We start from the raw sequence: 25,524 nt of genomic DNA on the forward strand, positions 1-25,524 counted from the left end.
TTCTTTATAATTTCTATCTTTTATTCCATATATGTTTAGCATATTACAATTGTCCCAACTTAGAAATGTTTTCACTCAGCACGGTACACAGAAAGCTGTGTTTCCCTTTACCAAATATGTATGTCACGTCTTGGAAAAATCCACAGTGTAACAGGGAAAAAAAATCTACCAAAGCCTTGTTTGCCTTGCCAAAACATTTTATGGCTTCTCTGCATTTTACTAAGGATATTCATTTATTCCTTGAGTCTGTGTCTTTTAAAATATCATAGAATGTCTCATCACCATTTTCTTATTTACTTTTTCTTCCCCTTTCTCCTTGAACCAAACTCCCTTTGTTTTGTCTTTTTTCTGACTCTCATATGGAAAAATATCATTTAAATTAATCTCACTAGGTGATTTGATCCTGAAAGGCCAAATTAATAACCACAGGAAAATGAGAACATTGGCCGGCTGTAAAAGCCAAATGAAAAAATGAAAAACGAATGTATTGCCATTTACCTACGTTCATTCTTCCATCTCAACTGATCAAACATCTCGGTCTGAGGAAATGCAGTATGTAATTCTGACAAAGTCTGGCCAGCCTGTGTAGTTTCTTCAGCTTTTATCTCTTGATTACAGTTACTGCAGGAGGAGCCATGTGAAATCGCTCACCCGTGTCACCTTCCATTACAAATCAGGTAAGCGCAGGCTGCCCTTATGATTGGCCATATTATACTGCATAAAGGAAGTTTCAATTTCCCACTGAAGTCTGAACCAGAGGGAGAAGGGAATAAATGAGCAAATCAATAATCTTTTCCCTGAAATAAAACTATGATCTATAATGCTCTTACAGAATGCCAGGATGCTTGTATTTTTAGGGCAGGGGCCACAGCCTCACTTGGGCAACCGAGGAAAACAGAAGCCTGAAATGAGGTTGCTACTTGCTGCTCAAAATGCTGCGTTGTTGAGGAAGCAAATGATGTATCGTAACAAACCTTGTCTCTTTGGATCCCTCCAATTTGGAAATCACAGAACCATGGCCACAAAGCATTTGGTTCTTTGAGTTAAAACCCCCAATTAGTTTTCCTCTGAAAATTTACTGCATTTTTCATGTAAGACCACTGCAGGCAGACCTTGAAATATGCTGTCCTGGGTTTGGTTAAAGGGTGAGTCACTTGGAATTGGGCTTTAAAATTTTAATAATTTTCTAAAGAAATATGTATAATAAAGACTCACTCATTGTGAATTTTTGATATACACACCTAATTTCATTGGTGGCAAAAAGGACACATAACAAATTACTATGGCTAGGCAGTTCTAGAAACAGAGTAGGTGGTTCTAAACTACTAGCTCCATTAAATTTAAATATTTATTGACTAGCCTGCTATGGTCACACAAATCAAACTGATAGGCCCATTTACATCCCAGCTTATAACAGTGCCCAACACTTTAAACAAAACAGCCTTTGTTTAGAAGAATTATACATATGGAAGCCTTCCTAATAAAACTTGTCCCTCTATATGGTGCATTAATGCAGTTTCACTGTTGTGACATAAAAACGATTTCGGTAACAACCTTCCTAAGACCAGAAAACAGCAGCCGTGAGCAGCAACAGCACCAGCTCACAAACACAGGTGTCTTTGCAGACCAGAAGGCAGGTGTTTTGGAACCCTGGCAATCATTCTGACTCTAGGATATTCACAGGTGCTAATGAATCCTGTAGATTCCTGCACTGGACAGAGATTTCCCTTGGAGATCTCCTTATCACTCCTCAGCCTTTACAAATGACCTGTGATAGCTCCTCAGAATAGGAAATTGGAATTAATAACAAGGCGCACACTTTCTAGTGCACGGGTGTTAGAGACTGAGGCTTGGAGAACCAAAGGGCATGTGAGTTTAAGTAAGAAAAGAGGTCATCTGGGGCGCCTGGGTGGCTCAGTGGGTTAAGCCGCTGCCTTTAGCTCAGGTCATGATCTCAGGGTCCTGGGATCGAGTCCCGCATCGGACTCTCTGCTCCATGGAGAGCCTGCTTCCCTCTCTCTCTCTGCCTGCCTCTCCATCTACTTGTGATTTCTCTCTGTCAAATAAATAAAATCTTTAAAAAAAAAAAAAAAGAAAGAAAAGAGGTCATCTGATTCTTATTCCGGGACGCTCTGCTCCCCACTTAGTTTATGCTCAGAAAACATTTTAATTTATTTACTAAATAAACTCCAGTAAAACCCTTGACATTTTTTAAATCTTAGGTGCAGGGGGTTGACTTAATGACCCTCTCAACTACCACAGTCTCAACAGGATTATGGGAATCATGTGCGTATTTATTTCCCCCTTTTATCAACATTCCCCACTCTCTTATGATTCCCCTAATACCCCCATGTCTCTATGGTTTTTTTTTTTTTTTTTAAATTTATTTTTTATTTTCAGCATAACAGTATTCATCATTTTTCACCACACCCAGTGCTCCATGCAATTCGTGCCCTCTATAATACCCACCACCTAGTACCCCAAACTCCCACCCCCCACCCCTTCAAAATCCTCAGATTGTTTTTCAGAGTCCATAGTCTCTCATGGTTCACCTCCCCTTCCAATTTCCCCCAACTTCCTTCTCCTCTCTAACTCCCCATGTCCTCCATGCTATTTGTTATGCTCCACAAATAAGTGAAACCATATGATAATTGACTCTCTCTGCTTGACTTATTTCACTCAGCATAATAATCTCTTCCAGTCCCGTCCATGCTGCTACAAAAGTTGGGTATTTGTCCTTTCTTTTTTTTTTTTTTTATAAACATATATTTTTATCCCCAGGGGTACAGGTCTGTGAATCACCAGGTTTACACACTTCACAGCACTCACCAAAGCACATACCCTCCCCAATGTCCATAATCCCACCCCCTTCTCCCAAACCCCCTCCCCCCAGCAACCCTCAGTTTGTTTTGTGAGATTAAGAGTCACTTATGGTTTGTCTCCCTCCCAATCCCATCTTGTTTCATTTATTCTTCTCCTACCCACTTAAGCCTCCATGTTGCATCACCACTTCCTCATATCAGGGAGATCATATGATAGTTGTCTTTCTCTGCTTGACTTATTTCGCTAAGCATGATACGCTCTAGTTCCATCCATGTTGTCGCAAATGGCAAGATTTCATTTCTTTTGATGGCTGCATAGTATTCCATTGTGTATATATACCACATCTTCTTGATCCATTCATCTGTGGATGGACATCTAGGTTCTTTCCATAGTTTGGCTATTGTGGACATTGCTGCTATAAACATTCGGGTGCATGTGCCCCTTTGGATCACTACATTTGTATCTTTAGGGTAAATACCCAATAGTGCAATTGCTGGGTCATAGGGCAGTTCTATTTTCAACATTCTGAGGAACCTCCATGCTGTTTTCCAGAGTGGCTGCACCAGCTTGCATTCCCACCAACAGTGTAGGAGGGTTCCCCTTTCTCCACATCCTCGCCAGCATCTGTCATTTCCTGACTTGTTGATTTTAGCCATTCTGACTGGTGTGAGGTGATATCTCATTGTGGTTTTGATTTGTATTTCCCTGATGCCGAGTGATATGGAGCACTTTTTCATGTGTCTGTTGGCCATCTGGATGTCTTCTTTGCAGAAATGTCTGTTCATGTCCTCTGCCCATTTCTTGATTGTATTATTTGTTCTTTGGGTGTTGAGTTTGCTAAGTTCTTTATAGATTCTGGACACTAGTCCTTTATCTGATATGTCGTTTGCAAATATCTTCTCCCATTCTGTCAGTTGTCTTTTGATTTTGTTAACTGTTTCCTTTGCTGTGCAAAAGCTTTTGATCTTGATGAAATCCCAATAGTTCATTTTTTCCCTTGCTTCCCTTGCCTTTGGCGTTGTTCCTAGGAAGATGTTGCTGCGGCAGAGGTCGAAGAGGTTGCTGCCTGTGTTCTCCTCAAGGATTTTGATGGATTCCTTTCGCACATTGAGGTCCTTCATCCATTTTGAGTCTATTTTTGTGTGTGGTGTAAGGAAATGGTCCAATTTCATTTTTCTGCATGTGGCTGTCCAATTTTCCCAGCACCATTTATTGAAGAGGCTGTCTTTTTTCCATTGGACATTCTTTCCTGCTTTGTCGAAGATGAGTTGACCATAGATTTGAGGGTCTATTTCTGGGCTCTCTATTCTGTTCCATTGATCTATGTGTCTGTTTTTGTGCCAGTACCATGCTGTCTTGATGATGACAGCTTTGTAATAGAGCTTGAAGTCCGGAATTGTGATGCCACCAACGTTGGCTTTTTTTTTCAATATCCCTTTGGCTATTCGAGGTCTTTTCTGGTTCCATATAAATTTTAACATTATTTGTTCCATTTCTTTGAAAAAGATGGATGGTACTTTGATAGGAATTGCATTAAATGTGTAGATTGCTTTAGGTAGCATAGACATTTTCACAATACTTATTCTTCCAATCCAGGAGCATGGAACATTTTTCCATTTCTTTGTGTCTTCCTCAATTTCTTTCATGAGTACTTTATAGTTTTCTGAGTATAGATTCTGTGTCTCTTTGGTTAGGTTTATTCCTAGGTATCTTATGGTTTTGGATGCAATTGTAAATGGGATTGACTCCTTAATATCTCTTTCTTCTGTCTTGCTGTTGGTGTAGAGAAATGCAACTGATTTCTGTGCATTGATTTTATATCCTGACACTTTACTGAATTCCTGTATAAGTTCTAGCAGTTTTGGAGTGGAGTCTCTTGGGTTTTCCACATATAGTATCATATCATCTGCGAAGAGTGATAATTTGACTTCTTCTTTGCCGATTTGGATGCCTTTAATTTCCTTTTGTTGTCTGATTGCTGAGGCTAGGACCTCTAGTACTATGTTGAATAGCAGTGGTGATAATGGACATCCCTGCCGTGTTCCTGACCTTAGTGGAAAAGCTTTCAGTTTTTCTCCATTGAGAATGATATTTGCGGTGGGTTTTTCATAGATGGCTTTGATGATATTGAGGTATGTGCCCTCTATCCCTACACTTTGAAGAGTTTTGATCAGGAAGGGATGCTGTACTTTGTCAAATGCTTTTTCAGCATCTATTGAAAGTATCATATGGTTCTTGTTCTTTCTTTTATTGATGTGTTGTATCACATTGACTGATTTGCGGATGTTGAACCAACCTTGCAGCCCTGGAATAAATCCCACTTGGTCGTGGTGAATAATCTTTTTAATGTACTGTTGAATCCTATTGGCTAGTATTTTGTTGAGTATTTTCGCATCTGTGTTCATCAAGGATATCGGTCTATAGCTCTCTTTTTTGGTGGGATCCTTGTCTGGTTTTGGGATCAAGGTGATGCTGGCCTCATAAAATGAGTTTGGAAGTTTTCCTTCCATTTCTATTTTTTGGAACAGTTTCAGGAGAATAGGAATTAGTTCTTCTTTAAATGTTTGGTAGAATTCCCCCGGGAAGCCATCTGGCCCTGGGCTTTTGTTTGTTTGGAGATTTTTAATGACTGTTTCAATCTCCTTACTGGTTATGGGTCTGTTCAGGCTTTCTATTTCTTCCTGGTTCAGTTGTGGTAGTTTATATGTTTCTAGGAATGCATCCATTTCTTCCAGATTGTCAAATTTATTGCCGTAGAGTTGCTCATAGTATGTTCTTATAATAGTTTGTATTTCTTTGGTGTTAGTTGTGATCTCTCCTCTTTCATTCATGATTTTATTTATTTGGGTCCTTTCTCTTTTCTTTTTGATAAGTCGGGCCAGGGGTTTATCAATTTTATTAATTCTTTCAAAGAACCAGCTCCTACTTTCGTTGATTTTTTCTATTGTTTTTTTGGTTTCTATTTCATTGATTTCTGCTCTGATCTTTATGATTTCTCTTCTCCTGCTGGGCTTAGGGTTTCTTTCTTGTTCTTTCTCCAGCTCCTTTAGGTGTAGGGTTAGGTTGTGTACCTGAGACCTTTCTTGTTTCTTGAGAAAGGCTTGTACCGCTATATATTTTCCTCTCAGGACTGCCTTTATTGTGTCCCACAGATTTTGAACCGTTGTATTTTCATTATCATTTGTTTCCATGATTTTTTTCAATTCTTCTTTAATTTCCCGGTTGACCCATTCATTCTTTAGAAGGATACTGTTTAGTCTCCATGTATTTGGGTTCTTTCCAAACTTCCTTTTGTGGTTGAGTTCTAGCTTTAGAGCATTGTGGTCTGAAAATATGCAGGGAATGATCCCAATCTTTTGATACCGGTTGAGTCCTGATTTAGGACCGAGGATGTGATCTATTCTAGAGAATGTTCCATGTGCACTAGAGAAGAATGTGTATTCTGTTGCTTTGGGATGAAATATTCTGAATATATCTGTGATGTCCATCTGGTCCAGTGTGTCGTTTAAGGCCTTTATTTCCTTGCTGATCTTTTGCTTGGATGACCTGTCCATTTCAGTGAGGGGAGTGTTAAAGTCCCCTACTATTATTGTATTGTTGTTGATGTGTTTCTTTGATTTTGTTATTAATTGGTTTATATAGTTGGCTGCTCCCACGTTGGGGGCATAGATATTTAAAATTGTTAAATCTTCTTGTTGGACAGACCCTTTGAGTATGATATAGTGTCCTTCCTCATCTCTTATTATAGTCTTTTGCTTAAAATCTAATTGATCTGATATAAGGATTGCCACTCCTGCTTTCTTCTGATGTCCATTAGCATGGTAAATTCTTCTCCACCCCCTCACTTTAAATCTGGAGGTGTCTTCGGGCTTAAAATGAGTTTCTTGGAGGCAACATATAGATGGGTTTTGTTTTTTTATCCATTCTGATACCCTGTGTCTTTTGACAGGGGCATTTAGCCCATTCACATTTAGGGTAACTATTGAGAGATATGAATTTAGTGCCATTGTATTGCCTGTAAGGTGACTGTTATTGTATATGGTCTCTGTTCCTTTCTGATCTACCACTTGTAGGCTCTCTCTTTGCTTAGAGGACCCCTTTCAATATTTCCTGTAGAGCTGGTTTGGTATTTGCAAATTCTTTCAGTTGTTGTTTGTCCTGGAAGCTTTTAATCTCTCCTTCTATTTTCAATGATAGCCTAGCTGGATATAGTATTCTGGGCTGCATGTTTTTCTCGTTTAGTGCTCTAAAAATATCATGCCAGCTCTTTCTGGCCTGCCAGGTCTCTGTGGATAAGTCAGCTGCCAATCTAATATTTTTACCATTGTATGTTACAGACTTCTTTTCCCGGGCTGCTTTCAGGATTTTCTCTTTGTCACTGAGACTTGTAAATTTTACTATTAGGTGACGGGGTGTGGGCCTATTCTTATTGATTTTGAGGGGCGTTCTCTGAACCTCTTGAATTTTGATGCTCGTTCCCTTTGCCATATTGGGGAAATTCTCCCCAATAATTCTCTCCAGTATACCTTCTGCTCCCCTCTCTCTTTCTTCTTCTTCTGGAATCCCAATTATTCTAATGTTGTTTCGTCTTATGGTGTCACTTAATTCTCGAATTCTCCCCTCGTGGTCCAGTAGCTGTTTGTCCCTCTTTTGCTCAGCTTCTTTATTCTCTGTCATTTGGTCTTCTATATCACTAATTCTTTCTTCTGCCTCATTTATCCTAGCAGTTAGAGCCTCCATTTTTGATTGCACCTCATTAATAGCTTTTTTGATTTCAACTTGGTTAGATTTTAGTTCTTTTATTTCTCCAGAAAGGGCTTTTATATCTCTCGAGAGGGTTTCTCTAATATCTTCCATGCCTTTTTCGAGCCCGGCTAGAACCTTGAGAATTGTCATTCTGAACTCTAGATCTGACATATTACCGATGTCTGTATTGATTAGGTCCCTAGCCTTTGGTACTGCCTCTTGTTCTTTTTTTTGCGTTGAATTTTTACGTCTTGTCATTTTGGCCAGATAAGAGTAAATGAAGGGGCAAGTAAAATACTAAAAGGGTGGCAACAACCCCAGGAAAATATGCTTTAACTAAATTAGAAGAGATCCAAAATCGTGAGTGGGGAGAGAGGGGATAAAAAGAGGTTCAAAAAGAAAGAAAGAAAAAAAAAGAAAAGAAAAAAAAATTTTTTTAAAAAAAGAAAACACCTGAGAAAAATGTAAAAAAGAAAAAATATATATATTAGATAAACTAGTAAAAAATCGTTAAAAAAGAAAAAGGTAACAGTTAAAAAAAAAAAAATTTTACCCGAAGGCGAGAAGAAAAAGAAAAAAAGAAAAAAAAAATGAAAAAGAAAAAATTAAATTAACTGCAAGACTAAAAAAAAATCACAGGAAAAAAGCCATGAGTTCCGTGCTTTGCTTTCTCCTCCTCTGGAATTCTGCTGCTCTCCTTGGTATTGAAACCGCACTCCTTGGTAGGTGAACTTGGTCTCGGCTGGATTTCTTGTTGATCTTCTGGGGGAGGGGCCTGTTGTAGTGATTCTCAAGTGTCTTTGCCCCAGGCGGAATTACACCGCCCTTACCCGGGGCCGGGGTGAGTAATCCGCTCGGGTTTGCTTTCAGGAGCTTTTGTTCCCTGAGCGCTTTCCGTAGAGTTCCGGAGGACGGGAACACAAATGGCGGCCTCCTGGTCTCCGGCCCGGAGGAGCCGAGAGCCCAGGGCCCCACTCCTCAGTGCGCCCTCAGAGAACAGCGCCCAGTTACTCCCGTCTGCCTGACCTCCGGCCGCGCTCCGAGCTCACCGAGCCTGCGATCGGTTCAAGGTAACACCGAGCTGCGAGCTTACTGTCGGCTCTGTCTCTGTAGCCGGCTTTCCCGTTCCAATACCCGCAAGCTCTGCGACACTCAGACACCCCCGATCCTTCTGTGACCCTGCGGGACCTGAGGCCACGCTGACCCCGCGTGGGCTTTGCCCCGGTTTAGCCTCTGGACTGATGTCCCTCAGCGGAACAGACTTTTAAAAGTCCCGATTTTGTGCGCGGTTGCTCCGCCGCTTGCCGGGAGCCGGCCCCTCCCCCCGGGGTCTATCTTCCCGTCGCTTTGGATTCACTTCTCCGCCGGTCCTACCTTTCAGAAAGTGGTTGTTTTTCTGTTTCCAGAATTGCTGCTGTTCTTCTCTTCGGTCTGCCGATGGATTTTCAGGTGTTTGCAATCTTTAGATAAGCTATCTAGCTGATCTCCGGCCAGCTGAAGCAGTCTCAGCTTGCTACTTCTCCGCCATCTTGACTCCTCCTCCACTCTATGGTTTTTTTTAAAAGAAATTTTTCTTATTGAAATACAGTTGACTTACCATGCTGCACCAGCTTCAGGAGCACAATGTAATCATTCGACAATTGTATACAATATGTATATATTGTATATCACCACAATAAGTGTGGTTACCATCCATCACCATACAACATTATTACAGTATTATTGACAATATTCCCCATGCTTTCCTTTTCCTACTGGTGATTTGGTAAGTGGAGGTTTGCATCTCTTAATCCCCTTCATCTAATTCACTCATCCCCTCCCCCCATCCCCTTACCTTCTGGCAACCACCAGTTTACCCTCTATATTTGAGTCTATTTCTATTTTTATTTGTTCATTTGTTTTGTTTTTTAGATTCCACATACAAATGAAATCAAATGGTATTTGTCCTTCTCTGACTCACTTATCACTTAGCAAAATACCTTCTAGATCTATCCACATTGTCCAAATAGGAAGATTTCATTTTTTTATGGCTGAGTAATATCGAATTGTATACCCACACACACACCACACACACACACAGTATCTTCTTTATCCATTAATTTAAATTGGTACAATGACTCTAGAAAACAGTATGGAGGTTCCTTAATAAATTAAAAATAGATACACTAAAAAAAAATAGATACACTAAATGATTCAGTAATTCCACTCTGGGAATTTATTTTTTAAAAAAATCACCCTGAAAACTGTAATTCAAAAAGATAAAGCCAATGTTGACTCAAATTTGAATAAAATCCTTGTAAAACAAGTCAGAGGTCCCTTAACTTAGAAAATGGCAACATGCTAGGTTCTTCAATTTTTTCTTACTTTTCACTCACTGTGGTATCATGTCGCCATTACTGCTTCTAATTGATGCCAAGAGTGCCACCAACTTTCACTAACCCACCCTCTAGTGATGGATGGACAGATTGCCCCAATTTACTCCTTTCACAAACAGTACTGCTGTGACCATCCTTCGGTATGGCCCCTGATGGATGTATGTATGCATTCCTCAGGGTATATACCAGGGATGGAGTATGCTATGTCAGAAGGTATTTATTTATACATTTTGACAAGCATCATCTGACCACTCTCCAGAATGCCTATACCAGAGTACACTTCCTTACCTAGGTTAGAAGACTCTCAGTTCAAGGCCCTCCCACTCCAAACCTCCTGTTTTCCCTTGCTTTCAGTTTTTAGTCACTGAGACCCCACCTCAGCATGGGCTTGAGGTGAAAGGAAGGCTTTGTCTCCTGCACAAGGAAGGCCTTAGTCTCTGATCCCTACAGGAATATGGGGACTGTCCACGTGCACCACTATTGACATACATCCTCACTCCTCCGGGGGGCATCATTTCACCCTCTCTTAGCAGGAAAAGGGCAAACAGTTTTCATGCCTTAACTTTCTAGCAGCTCTGTTCTGGATTTTTCCATGCTCTCCACTTATCCTGTCAACTCTTCCTGGAATGCAGAACAAACCAGCTCTCCTTAGTGTGACAGTCCCATTTCTCATTTTCCAAAGCGTCTCCACTGTGACATGCCCCTGCTGAGCGCCGCAAACTCTCAGGTCAGCGTAGCACATCTTCTGCTCTGTCACCCCTCAATCAGGCTCTCCCTGCTCTTCAAACCATGACCACATGCACAGGCTTTTCTTCGAGAAACGCCCAAGTGGACCTGATTCGACTGGAGTGGATTGTTAATAGCAGGGAAAATCTCCCAGACAGTGTGGTGCATAATGAGCGTCTGATGCCGTAAATAAACCCAACAGTCTGGATCCCCTGAGCAGCCGGCAAAGGCTACTGAGATAGTCCTTTAGAATCCAAACATGCGTCAGAGGCCAGAAGATAAAAGGAGAGGAGCAGGGGTGGGGTGGGGGGGGTTAGAAACAACCCAGAAATCCGGGAACCACTATAAGTTCCAGTAACTTAGCAGCAGGTAAGTGACAGAACTTTAGGTAACAGAGAGCTATTTCTCATCTCCCTGTTCTAAGCCATTGCTCCTGCAGGGGCTCAGAAAGAGTGAACCAGGATGACAGCAGCCAGTTCCTCCCCTTTAAGCCGCATCAGCCCCAACCATCACAATGATGGGAACTTGTTCCTAAGACATTGATTCACGAAGGAAAAAAAAAAAAAAAAAAAAAAACCTCATAGCACAAGCTTATTTAACCAAACTAAGTAGAACTAAGTGGTTATGTTAGATCAGATGCGAAGAGGGGTCTAACATCCCTCCCCAGGTCATTTGGTGACTCAGTTCAACAAAACATTCATTGTGAGCTAGTCTGGGCCAGTAATGGTGTTATAATCTCCATGGTGTTCTGGTACCATGGAGATTATAAAGATGACTAAGAATTGATCTTTGGAGGGCGCCTGGGTGGCTCAGTGGGTTAAAGCCTCTGCCTTCAGCTCAGGTCATGATCCCAGGGTCCTGGGATCGAGCCCTGCATCGGGCTCTCTGCTTGGCGGGGAGCCTGCTTCCTCCTCTCTCTCTCTGCCTGCCTCTCTGCCTACTTGTGATCTCTGTCTGTCAAATAAATAAATAAAATCTTAAAAAAAAAAAAAAAAGAATTGATCTTTGGCTTCAAAGAGTCCAGAAATTGCTTAGGGTATTTCGGAAAGATGCATTTTTTTAAATTGAATCTATAAATTATGGCTGTGGAAGAAGGCAGAACTGAGCCTGGTCACATAGAGCGTGTGAGGCACCATGGCCCAGGGGTATGATATTTGGGTCAGAAAGGGGGAATTGCCCTGGTCTACAGTCTTTCTTTCCTTTCTCCTTTCTAGTAGTCCTCTGCCCTCTCTACACTGCAGAAAGAGACTTCACTGCTGGCCCGGCAGCACAAACCACACATGGCAGAGAGAAGATGGTCACGGAAGGAGCTGGTCCTGCTGGTTGCTTACCTAGTGCCTTCTGCCCCGCCAGCTCCTGGGCAGGACAGGCTGTCACATACTTTGACTTTTATCTGGGTTATGAGAGGATGCTTCTGAAAATCTTCATAAATGACCAAGGGCAAATCTCATTTAGGATAAGGACACCTGGCAGTCAGACATTTTGCCTCCTGCTACTTCTCAGAAGGTGCCTTAGGTTCTTCACCCTTCAGCAGGCCACTGCTGAGGCCCTGCTCTTCTGGGGCCACGAGCTCATGTCCAACCTCTGACCCAAACTAAGCTCTTGCTCTCTCTGGTCACAGGGACTCCACCCCACAGCACAGCTCCATTTCCTCTAGTTTGAGGGCACAGCTGTCCCACAGGTACTTAATGACCAGGAGTCCCACCTGCCTTTCTCCTCAGGAGATCTTCCTCCCACTCTGGTTTCCAGAGAGGCACCATCTCTCCCTCAGCAAAAGCTGAAGACTGGTCTTCTCTTCCAGGTCATGTTAGCTCCTTTCAGCTTAAAAATGGTTCCTCCTGTGTTAAATTTAGCACCTGGCCTATAAGTACATTCTGTTTGGTCCATACAGAGCTTTGAAAACTTTTTGAAAAGATGAGGTGATTGTGATAAAGCCAGTTAGGAAAACAACGTGGCAGTTTCTCATCAAGTTAAAGATATACTTACCAAACAAGTCAGCAATTCACCCCTCAGATATTTACCCAGAAGAAATAAAAACCTCGTTCACACAATGACTTGTACTCAAATGTACATAATTAATCCTAATAGCCAAACTGTAAACAACCAAAAAGATCCATCAACTGGGGAAAGGATCAACAGCAAACTGTGACCCATCCATATGATGGGATATCACTCAGTAACCACAAGACATGAACCCCCAAACCCTCAGCTACAAAGAAGAATCTCAAAGACATATGCCCAAACAGAATCCAAGTACAAAAATTATGTGCTGTATGATTCCATATATAAGAAATTTTATAAAAGACAGAAACATATCATTGCTTACCAAAGACCAGGGATGGTGCGAGGAAATTGACTGCCGTGGAGTACAAGGGGATCTTTTTGGTGATGGGAGTGTTCTGTATCTTACTGGGGTGGTAGTTACACAATTGTAAACCTTTGTCAAATCTCATCACTTAAAACGGATTGATTTTATTGTATGTGATATTCATTTCCTATTGTTCTGCAACAAATTTCTGTACACTCTACTGGCTTAAAAGCCACACAAAGGTATTATCCTACAACCCTGCAGGTCAGAAGTCCAAAATGGATCTCACTGCCCTAAAAGCAAAGTATCAGCAGGTCTGCCTTCCTCATGGAGACTCTGGAGGAGAATAGGTTTCCTTACCTTTTCCAGCTTCCTGGGGCTTCCCACTTTCCTTCATTCATGGCCCCCTTCCTCTATCTTTAAAGCAAGTAACCTCAAACTGAGTTCTGCCTACACTGTTACTTCTCCGTCTTTCTTCCTTACTCCATCTTCTGCTGTCAAAGCCCCTGTGATTAGATTGAGCCCACTAGAAAATGCAGGATCATCTTCCTATTTGAAGGTCTGATTAGCAACCTTAATTCCCTCTGCAACCTTTATTATCCTTTGCCATGGAAACTCTTACATTCATAGGTCCAGAGGGTTAGGATGTGGACATCTTTGGGGACCATCATTCTGCCTACCACACAGGTAAGTTATAGCCCTATAAAAATAATTTAAAATTTGACAGATTAAAAATTGGAGAGAATTCACGTAACTGTCCAGAATTCTGCTCTCTCCCAGTAAATCTGGCCACACTAGGCATCAATAACTGGTTGGCTTAAATCTGTTAGGGCTGAGTAGCTGCCAACCCTCAACAGAGGGCATGGACTCTCTCTTTGCCTCCATTCCCTTTCTTGTCTGCTTCATGCGTACACATTGCCTGCCTGGGCACTATGATATTTAAATTGGTCGCTTCAGTGGTAAACTGTTGAATCGGATGAAACCAGGAGTCTCTGACTTTTCACAACTCATCTTCCCTTCTTACCTAAGGTTTCCCCAGCCTTCCACCCTAATCTTTCAGGCTGATGTGTTCCCTCCAACTACACTGTAACATGATCTGTATGTTAAAGGACACATGGAATTCAAAGTGGCCGGGGCAAGGCTGAACTTCCCAATCCACAAAGACTGGAAGCAAAGCTCGATTTCAAGGTTGTTGTTTTTTACCCAAGATCAGATGTTTCTGTAGACTTCCACCTTAGCCTCAAACCTTCTGCAGCTTCTAGCACTGGGCCAGTCACAGGGTAGATGTCCCCCAAATGTTTGCTACACCCAAAGCGCGGTGTTACATCTCATCATGTAATTTCAATGAAGGTTCAATCTCTGTTAGTTTAGCAGTAATGAGGATTCACTTCTAGGAGCCACTTCTTTGTGGGATAATTTAGGCTTAGGAAAAAATAAATGGGTTCCATGACCTTCAGAGAGTTTCCTGACCCTTGCCAGTCCCCTCATTAAGACATGCTTCCAGTTGTTGAGAAGACTGGGTGAGGGAACGTACAAATGGCTGAGACAGCACGTCTCTTCACTCCGACTGAATCACACAACCAGCAAGAGCATCCTCTCATTAGCAGGATGGTCCATTTGACTCATATCTATGGTAACCAGTCTTCTCTGTTTTCACCCACATTTTCTTTTGCCATATTTGGTCTCCTTTAATTTTGCCAAATTTAGAGCCTGGCCACCACTGTTTCCCAGCACATAGTTCTCAGACTGTTTTCCAACCTCTTTGCAGGTATCCCTTTCAAGCCTCACGACCACCATTTGTCTTGTACATTACACAGTATGATGGGCAGCACAGCCAAATGGCTCACTGAGGGGTGGGCATGAGGGTGAGGAAGAGTGGACAATATAATCCAAATGTTTATACTATTTGTTCCAAGGCAAACCTTAATGTCAACAGCTCTTGGAAAAGGCATCTTTATCGATAGTAAGTGAAACCAACTTTTGTGGTTTTATTTATTGTAAATATAGGTGCTTTTATCTCTTCTGGAGATCAAGTTCTCCAAGATTTATGAAAGATCTAGGCCAGTGATTAGGCTGGAATTCACATTTGCTTTGGGAAGGACCCAGGAGTCTAGTCAGCTATAATCTGAGGATAAGGATGTCTGGTCTGCTGGAATGATGTCCAGAATTTGCATTGGATAGGGCTCTTTAGAGTGTTGTACCGAATTTTCTGTAACCAACATGTAAAGGCCACACTAGCTCAAACTACACCTGCCCTCATATGGACCCATATTCTCCTCCCTGACACATATTATTGCATGTGAAGTGCTCTACCCTAACTAGGGCCTCAAGATACTTTGACTAGGATGTCACATGTTGGTAATCATGCCTTTCTAACAGCAGGTGCCACCCCTCATGATTGAATCTTGCACAGAAAACTCCACCATCTTTGAAGAACAATTAAACCACTATCAAAACTCCTTGGTGCAGTGGAAACTGAAGCTGTGTATTTTGAGCTAATTTCTCTTAGGCTGTATCTGGGGGTTTTTTGAGTCTGGGTGTTGACATTTTGAATTTGTTCACAAGCCATGCCAGCCATCTAAGGAAGGATTCCCTTGGTTCCTGCCATTTTCTAAGATTGGTTCTCTAGCTTTCCTGGCCATTCTATGAGCTACTCAATAGCCTCCTGATAAATTCCTGTTCTGGTTAAGTTAGCTTGACTTACTTTCCATTATGTGCATCTAAAAACTGCCCAATACAGAAAGGCCACATTAAAATTTAAATCAAGAACCATATGGACATTTTTAAAAGACTTTCTAGAAGAAGAATGAAATGGTCAAGCAGAGGTGGCTAGTTGTCTCTCAATATCCACTCTGTCTGATTTGTGTTCTCTTTATTGCTTGGTTATAGAAGATTACATTTCCAAAACTCCCTTGTAGCTAGGTACGCTAGCTAAAGTTCTGGCTAATGAGATTTAAGTAGATTTGTGTGAGATTTCCATGGAGATTCTTAATGGCAGCCCAGGTGTATCTTTATAGATCCCTCCTGCTTTGTCCTGCCTAGAATGTGGACCTACCGGATGAAATGCACCAAGAATGGTGGATAAAAGGAATTTTGAGTTAAAAGGAATTGGGTGGAACTACCATCCCAGTACTAGACAGCCCCCATCCAGGCTTCTTTTAATATAATAAGCTTGTAACTTGTTCCTGCCTCTGTTGATTTTTTTTTTCTCTTATATCCATCAATCTTAATTTTTTTTCTCCCCTTAGTCAATCCTAATCTTAACTAAGAGATGGTAAAGAATGGAATGTGGGATTCTGGGAGAACTCAAAGACCAGTGGTTTCTTAGGAGCCAAGAGAAAGGATTTGTTGACTTCTAGCTTCTATGTCCATATCTACTTAAAAATAAAGATAGCTATTACGTCTAATCCAGCTGTAGTTATTTCATACGCCAATTCATTTTGCTAACAACTGGTCTCATTTAGAATCCTATTTTTTTATTTTCTGCCTTTAAAAGCATTATTCTGAGAAGAGGTGTGCAGGCCAAGGGATGGACGAGCAGCCCAGCTGTGCGGGGTCACCCAGCACCGCCAGCAGCATATGCACCTGCAGCCTTGCCTGCCCACATGTGAATGGGAAAACTGTCATATTTTTAAAGCCCCTATCTCTGTTTTCAGACTGTGAGTTTAAGATCAATGTGCTTGGCACAATGTCTGGGACACAGAAGGCTCTCAACAAATGACTGCCGCCCCTCTGTTTCTGAGGTGCGTGGATGGCAGTGGGAGGACTTGAGCACCATGATAATTGGCTTAATGCACAATAGAAGAGTGACTCCTCTATGCCTCGGTGGTCAGAGTGAGGATGTTGAAAAGCACTTCCCAGAACTGTGCAGGACTGGCAGGGGGTGGGGTGGGTGGCAGGTGGGGGATTACCTGTACCCAAGCAGACACATGTTTTCCCAGGTGATGCACTTCCCATGAGGAGAGCAGCGGGAGGTCTGGGGGTGGGGGTGGGAGAGCTTGTGACTTTAAGAAAGGAGGCTTCCAGAACACCTGAACAATGACACACACTCACTAAAAACATAGCCATACACTTGACTATGAGAATGCCTCATATCCATTTCTTAAGCTCTTAAAGAAGGACTTTGTCGTTATTATTTTGGGGGCTGATGTATCCTCTTAACATTTGGGGAGAACTGTCATAGAGTGAAGGAAATCTGAGCCCAAGAGTCATTTTGTTGAAATCAAAGATTAGATGCATCCTAAAATGGACAAATTAAGAAATAGCACTGGTGTACACTGATGTACCAAGGGGATTCCCCTTGCAATGTCTTACTCAGATACTTAAGCATAAAATCTTCAGTGCCATGACATTCAATGAGGGACGGCAAAGGTGGGTGGCAAGGCTGGGGGCACCTGGCTGGGTGGGAAAGCGGGACACAGCTGTCACCTGTCACCTGGAGTGGGTGCAGAATACTTGGCATGCCTTACAAGCTCTGTTCTCGCATCTTCCCCCTTCTTATCCACCTCCACAACGTTCAAATGATAAGCACACAACTGAGAGAATATGGTCAGCAAAAGGGGAGTATGGTTTCTTCACTCTTCCAGTTCCTTCTTCATACCCTTACCTCAACATTAGCTCCATCTGTGGAAATAAAAGACCGCACTTAGTGGCCATGCGTGTCAGGCATGGTGTAAACACTTTCTGTACACAGTGCTTGAACACAGCAGCACTATGCGGTAGTATGCTTGCTTTCTAGACAAGGAGACAGAGGACGAGACAGCCCAAGAACGGTCCTAGAGGTGACAAAACTAGAGAATGGCAGAGTTGGCTTGGAACCAGGCATGCCTTAGATCTAATCCCATGCCAGGAACCACTCTGCCTCCTACCAGGTCCAGAGCATAGGACACCTTCCCGCCAAGACAGCAATGACTCTGCCAAGGTCCCTGTAACCTGGTGGGCTGGGCAGCATCTCTGCTGGCAGGCTAGGACATCTTGTTCCTTCTACCTGGCGAGAGTGCCTTGAAGGTGGGTCTTTGTATAGTTTGTGTCCTTCAAATATTAATTCATCCAACCAATAATTGAATGGAAGATATGGATTCATTGGGTTCCAGGTAATCCAGGTTTTATGGTATTATTCTTTTCCTTGAATCTCTCTCATTATCTTAAATTTTTTCCTGATTTTTCCTTTCTTCTGACTCCTCTGATCTCCTCACCTGCGAGGTGAGGTTTATTGTTTGGCATTTCTCAGCTCCTTCTCCGTCCTTTCCTGTAGCTCGGAGCTCGTGCTGGACTGCACTGATGGAGTCTGGGAGCCCGTGTAGGTAAACCTGACAGCAGCAAGAGCTACCAGTTTTTGAGCACTAACTATGCACTGGGTGTTAACATGATTGTCATGCTTAACCCCCAGCATGATGCAGAAAACGGGTTGGGAGACTGAAAAGCTTGACAAAGGTCATACCGAGAAGCAGTGTGGTAGGGATTCGAGATCAGCACTCACCCCCCAATCCATTCCCTTGGCCACAGTGCTTTTCCGATCATGAACAAAACGTGATACCCTCGTCTGTTTCCTTCTTCAGCCAGACAGTCATTAGACTATGACTAGACTGTGCTCCCTTCACCCCGTTTTATCATGAGGGAGTTAGAAATGTATTAGCTTCCCATATCACAGAACTAAAGGAAGCAGGCACATCTTGGTCAGGAATATGTGAGGTTTTAAGTCCAGACCTCGAGATGCGGCTGGTGGGGAAGCTGGTGGTGCTGGGATGGGCCTGGCCTTCAGGGTGCCCTCAGCTTGGCCCTGGGAGGTCTGCGGTGAAGGGCAGAGGGTGATGGAGGCTGTGGGGTGGCTAAAGTGCGGCGGGCAGCCCCATGCACTCTGGGCTTTAAGAGCTGAGGCATTTTGTGCTGAACGGAGAACATTCCCACTTAGCTAATTGAATGTCCTTGCTTCGCACAGTGGTGCCCCTCAGCAGGGGACAAACCTCATCTGATGTGCACAACGAATTTCAAAGAGAAAATGACGTGGGAGGGTTTAATGGAGCAGACAGTGCTGTAATCCCAGGGCAACTCCAAAGCCCGGGCCAACGTGCAAGCTCTCAGCTCTCAGCGGAAGAGGGAAAGTGCTGTGAGTCAGCAACCTGTTCCATTTTCCCTTGAGGCCCAGGGGCTTCCATTAATGCCGTGTTTGTCCTGATTACTCAGGGGAGGGAGGGTGAAGGAAAAGCGTCATCCCTGTGCTATCTCTTCTCTCACAGGGATCCCAGCTGCTGGAAGGAGTGGGTCACAGGGGAGGGGGCTGGCAGGAAAGGTGATGACATTCAAACACTCTGCCCCCTAAAGCTGTGTCAGAGTGGGCGATGTAATCTTCTGTTGGGAACCTTCAGATGTTGGAGACCGTCTGCAGGGAAATCTTCATCCCCACCAGCAGCAGTGTGAAGGTAAAGCACCATCATGATCCGAGGCTGGTCCAGAGACGAGCCTCGGCCAGCTGGGGGGCTCCTTCTGTCGGTCAGCAGACCCTGGCCACAGCCCACATGTGAACTCAGGAGCCCTTGCAGCTGTCCAACCCCCCTTCCTGGCCTTGTCTAACCTCTGAAGAATCCTTCCAGATTTCCTTGCCCATCCTGAGTGACCGCTCTTGGTCTCTTTGCATAAGAAGTTTGTCTGGGAGTCAGAATTCAAGCCTCTTGAAGGCTGAGGGCACTGTGCACTGACAGCCACAAAACGCAGAAAGAGAACACCACAGACACCTTCTTATCTGCATCACTTATCATTTGAATTGCTTGTGGTGTGGGTGCCAGTTTTATTTTTTTTAATTTTTTATTTTTTATAAACATATATTTTTATCCCCAGGGGTACAGGTCTGTGAATCACCAGGTTTACACACTTCACAGCACTCACCAAAGCACATACCCTCCCCAATGTCCATAATCCCACCCCCTTCTCCCAACCCCCCCCCCCAGCAACCCTCAGTTTGTTTTGTAAGATTAAGAGTCACTTATGGTTTGTCTCCCTCCCAATCCCATCTTGTTTCATTGATTCTTCTCCTAAGTGGGTGGGTGCCAGTTTTTGATCCTTTCCCTCGAGCACAAATCCCGTTACTGATGTAAGATGGGCCAGAACCTGGCTCTGAGTCGTTCTATGATACTCCCAGGTTCCTCCCCTGCTGGGTGAAAACTCCATCTGCTGTCCAGGTGCTGGTGCCCAGGGGTCTCCTGAATGAAAGAGGATGGAGGCCCAGGACCCATGTACTCTCCTTTTTCTATAAGCTGTGACACCATTTATACTAGGCAGAATTTCAGAGGCAAAAGAGAAATCTTTTCACTTTCTCTGAGACTGTAGGGAAAGTGGATGGACTTAACAGCTCTTATCCATTTTACGTAAAGTCAAAAGATGTAGCATTGAGAAGACAGACCAAGATGTCAAAGCTACTTTGTAAGTGATTCTCAGCCACATGAGTGGGGAAAGTCCTTTAGCCTGGATGAAAACAACAATATGGAAACTTAAACGCCCACTGAACAAGTCAACCATGCCAGTCAGGCTCACTCTTCTCTTAGTGCCCATCTGTAGCCCCCCTCCCTGTGCATACATGGTGAAGCCTCAGGGGCTTCCCAGATCACCCCCTGGCAGAGGTAGGAAGCTGAAGATTCTCAAACCTGGCTGCAGAGAACCAGCTTTAAATGGCTTTAAAAACCATCCATGCAGGGGCACCGGGGTGGCTCAGTGGGTTAAATCCTCTGCTTTTGGCTCAGGTCATGATCCCAGGGTACTGGGATCAAGCCCCATATCAGGCTCTCTGCTCAGCGGGGAGCCTGCTTCCTCCTCTCTCTCTGCCTGCCTCTCTGCCTACTTGTGATCTGTCTGTCAAATAAATAAATAAATCTTAAAAAAAAACAAAAAACCATCCATGCAGAATCCCTAACCCAGATAATTAGATTCGATTGATCCGGAGTAGGACCCAAGCGTGGGTATTTTCAGGGGGTAACAGAAGTGGTAAATTTTATGAAAAAATATTTATAAAAAAAGTGTAACTCCCATATGGTGACATATGTAAATCTTAAGTACTTAGCTGAATGCATTTTTATAAATGAATACTCCTGAAACACCCTCCCCCACACCAATATAGAGAACATCATCAACCCCCAGAAGCCTCAACACAGGATTTTTAAAACTAAGTTCTTTTCTTTTGAGATAATTAGAGCTCTCAAGTTGCAAGAGCATAGCAATGAACTCAGCAAGGATATTTAAAAATCTCCCCTGTTGATAAAACTATACAGACAGGCTTGTTTGCAATAATTGTTGCTTTGGCCACATTTCTGGCCAGGAAAGCCTTCATGTAAAGTTTCAATATTCTGTTACTGATTTCTTAACCAGGTCATTATTTCTCAAGGTTCCTTTAACATAGAATTAATGCCAGCCTCAGATACACTTAATTTTGTTACATTGTCATTGGGGTTTTTTGGGTAAACTTTTTAGGAATTGTTTCTGATTCACAGCCTCAGCTCTTTCCAGTTATGTATGGACTAGGCAGACCGTTTTGCTATAAAAAAGAATATCTTATGTATGCTTGAGAAAAATAAAGGTAAAATTACACTCATTTTTTGTGGGTCAGCCACTAGCTGATGGTTGGTGAGTCCAGAGACAAAATCTGGAGCCCACCATGGCTCAAGGGTAGGGATGTGTGAAAAGCAGGAGTCTGAAGAACTAAATACCCAATGAGGAAAAACAAACAAACAAACCAACAATTTAAAAAAAAAAAAAAAAAAAGCCAATCAACGCCCCGGCCTGTGGAAAAGGGCAGACTGCAAAAGCCAATCTGAGTTCCAAGTTTGGGAAGACCAGCTGGAGAAATTCTACAGGATGGGAAGGGGACCAGGAAGAAGGGACAGCAAACATCCAGGAGCCAAAGAGCTGTGCCGCCGTCTGGGGTTGGAAAGAGGCTGGCCTCCGGAGGAATCCAGTCGCCACGGATGCCACTTGCTGTGTGAGCATCCGGCAGAGCTGGCCAGTGGGGCTGCCCCTGCGTCCGCTTGGATGAGGCAGCGAATTTTCATTCATACAGAGGTTGCTCATGGACGAGGGCGGCTCCAGGAGCAATGCTGAGGAAAGCTGGACTCGGCCTGGGCTCTGCATCTCCTTTTTGTCTCTTCACGCAGAGCTCCTAAGAAGCAATTCTTCTTCTTCTTCTTTCTTTTTCTTTTTAAGGTTTTATTTATTTGTGTCAGAGAAAGAAAGAGGGGGAGTGGGGATGGACAGAGGGAGAGGGAGAAACAGTCTCTTCACTGGGCTGGGAGCCTAACTTGCGACTGGATCCCAAGACCCCTAAGATCATGACCTGAGCTCAAGGCAGATGCTTAACTGACTGAGCCATCCAGGCGTACTAAAGCAATTCTTTCCATGGCAGCTAAGTGGGTTTTCCATTCCAAACAGCCAGCTAAGTGAGTTGGGAGCTAGTTCTGAGGATGGCTGAGGTCTTCGGGGCCCAGACAGAGAAGAAGAATCACCTGTAATTCCTTGCATGGTGGGAGATGACAAGCCTTATGGCAGGTGTGAGTTAGTACCTCTGGGAGGGTATCTCTAGCCCTGAACAGACCAGAGTCCAAAAAAGGAAAACCCACCATTTGCGCTTCGCATGCCACACTCAACTTAAGTGTCTGGCAGGGAAAAGTTCTCTTTAGGCCAAGTAACCAATTCCTTATGCCTTCCTTGTTATTGTTACATACAACATTGATTTGCATGTAACTTTATAGGTTTATTAAAAGAGTGTGACATGCATAAATTTTGTAACTCAATAGGATAAAGCTCAATTACAATGAGTTCAAATACTAAAGTTTACATCTTGTCTTTGATTTTTTAAAAATATTTTATTTATTTATTTGACAGACAGAGATCATAGATAGGCAGAGAGACAGGCATAGAGAGAAGGGGGAAGCAGGCTCCCTGCTGAGCAGAGAGCCCGACGTGGGGCTTGATCCCAGGACCCTGAGATCATGACCTGAGTGAAGGCAGAGGCTTAACCCACTGAGCCACCCAGGGAACCCTTGTCTTTGATTTTAACAGTGGATCAAATTCACTCAGGGTTGTTCCCTAACAAACCTAGGCTTTATAGCCAAAATTGCTCTGTTCTAAAATAAAAGGAAAAAAAAGAAAATGATCCGAAAGCAAATTTTTGAAATCTAATTTTTCACCCAATGATCAATTAGATTTTAGGTTGAACAAAGAGTGAGTTTTTAAAGTCCACATGTGGTTTTAATTTACATAGTATTCATAATTTGCAGACTTCAACATGTTTGCTCTCTTTCTCTTTCACACAGATACACACAACCAGAAAACCTCCACTCCCCTCTGTCTTGTTTATTGGATTTGATTCCTAATGAACCTCTCCCTGCATTTCACTGTTTGTGGGTGAAGCACCTGGCAGTTTCTGGCTTCTAAGCAGGACAGTGCTGACTGCCCAGAAACAGGAGAACTTAAAAGTGTTCAGCGGTGGTAGGAACAGCTTAGAAGAAACTCAGGAAGGATCTGGCCAGCAAGGACAGTTGAGTCATCTCTTAAGTTCTACAAATAGATGTTCCATGACAAGACAGGATGCTTCCTGCTCTCATCCCAGTTCTCAGCTGCCAGCAGAGGTGGGCTGACATGGGGTTGAGCTTTGAACTAGACCCAGAAGGGATGAATAAAGGCACATGTATGTGCCTGATGTGTATGATAGTCCCCAAAACAATGGTAAGTCATTCTGCCTTCTATGCCAATTATGACCTGTGTCTCCCCTGTTGTCCATTTTGGTGGGGAGCCTAGAGTTGATAGCACATAGAAAGCCAATGGAAGTGATCCCTTGAAAAACAGCAAAATGCAGCAATATTCCTACAGGACCCTTGGCATGGTCTTACCTTCTACAGATCTCTATACAAGGGAGAAAATCTTAGATAAACAAAAGGCAAAAACTTGATCATGACAGTGTTGTTCTCAAACCAGCAATGACAAGACAAGAAAGGGACAGAAGGGAGGCCGAAGTCAAAGAAGGTGATGCCTTGTTCATGCCAGGCCAGCCTCTTACCATAATGCGGGATGATGGCCCAGGCCATGGCAGAGGCGTAGATGCCGCCAATCATCCAGAACATGCACAGCCAGCTCAGATGCTCCCCCCGCTTCTCTCGGGCCAGCACTTCCGCGAAGTAGGAGAACACCGTGGGAATGGCCCCTCCAATCCTGCCAAGAGCGACAAAGACTATGTGAGATCAGAGCAAGGACAGCTGTGGGAGATGCAAAGGGCAGAACCAAAGCAAGCTTTAGCAACACACACTCTCTCTTCACCCCAGCATATCCAGGGATGTATATTTTCTATCATTTTATAACTTTAATATTATAATCTCTGTTAAATATAGGTTTTTTTATCCCTCCAGAACCTGTAATTAAGGGATGTCACCAAAAGGTGGCAGTGGTGCCCTAGTCATGGGGTTTATAACGCTTACCCTTGCTTAAGGATCAGAGAGGTTTCTGCTCAGGTTGACTGAATGTTCTACATATTTGCAAAAATTACAGTATTGAATCTAATCTCATGAATATTTTAATGAATTAATTTTTAAAAAGAGGTACTAGGATATGTCCTAGTCAAAGACATGGTAACTTTAGAAAGAGGTTCAAGGGGCACCTGGGTGGCTCAGTAGGTTAAAGCCTCTGCCTTCGGCCCAGGTCATGATCCCAGGGTCCTGGGATCGAGCCCCAGGTCGGGCTCTCTGCTCAGGGGGGAGCCTGCTTCCCCCTCTCTCTCTGCCTGCTTCTCTGCCTACTTGTGATCTCTGTCTGTCAAATAAATAAATGAAATCTTAAAAAAAAAAAAAAAGAAAGAAAGAAAGAAAGAGCTTCAAACACTTCTGGGAGGCTGTCTGCCATTGGGCTTACTTGTGGCTACTCTGTGGCAGTTGGTCCTGCAGCCCGGTCAGCCTGTTGTGCTGAGGGACACAGGCCCAACCAGGTTGCTTCTTGGACCACTCTGGTTTCTACCCAGTAGATCTCACTGCTGCCCGAGTACATGTGTATATATGCACACTGGTTGAATCAAATAAGGCACTGCTGATTTCCATACCAATAGAATGGAGTACAATGCTTCCTTCTGGTAGTGTAACTATAAGACATCTTGACATGAATAGTGACTTCCATTCAGGTTAAGGCTTCTCCAATGAGGGTCTATAGAATAAATATTTTGTTCCTTCTAGGCAGATGGGCCCTAGATCTCATCTGCATTTCAAACAGGTTTTGACCCCCAAGTTTTAAAAAACACAGCGTCAGAAGTAGGGACGTAGGAGAAACATTACTCAACATCATCCCAAACAGTATATGAATTCTTAAATTTGGGGGGAAGATGTACAACAATATACAAGAGCAAGTTGCAGAGAAAATACTAGCAATACATTTTTAAAAATATGTGCCGATTCCTTTATGCTTAGATTTCTGTAAGGTAAATTGCTATTGACATTTTATGTCAAGAAGTAAAACATATATTTATGCAGTTAGCAATAACTGATTTCCTCAAAGTCTTTAATATGATAAAGAAGTATTGGCAGT

The 25,524-nt window shown here is 43.1% G+C and overlaps 1 protein-coding gene across 1 annotated transcript in view; it reads right to left on the reverse strand.

Annotated features, from left to right (window-relative positions):
- SV2C (synaptic vesicle glycoprotein 2C) overlaps window positions 1-25,524 on the reverse strand; it is a 220,724-nt gene that overhangs the window by 84,295 nt on the left and 110,905 nt on the right. The window contains exon 4 of the mRNA XM_082724783.1: window positions 24,017-24,168. Within this exon, the coding sequence (XP_082580909.1) occupies window positions 24,017-24,168 (152 nt within the window). The remainder of the gene's footprint in view (window positions 1-24,016; window positions 24,169-25,524) is intronic.

The sequence above is a fragment of the Mustela nivalis genome, assembly GCF_964662115.1.
Source record: "Mustela nivalis genome assembly, chromosome: 3".
NCBI classification, from domain to species: Eukaryota; Metazoa; Chordata; class Mammalia; order Carnivora; family Mustelidae; genus Mustela; species Mustela nivalis.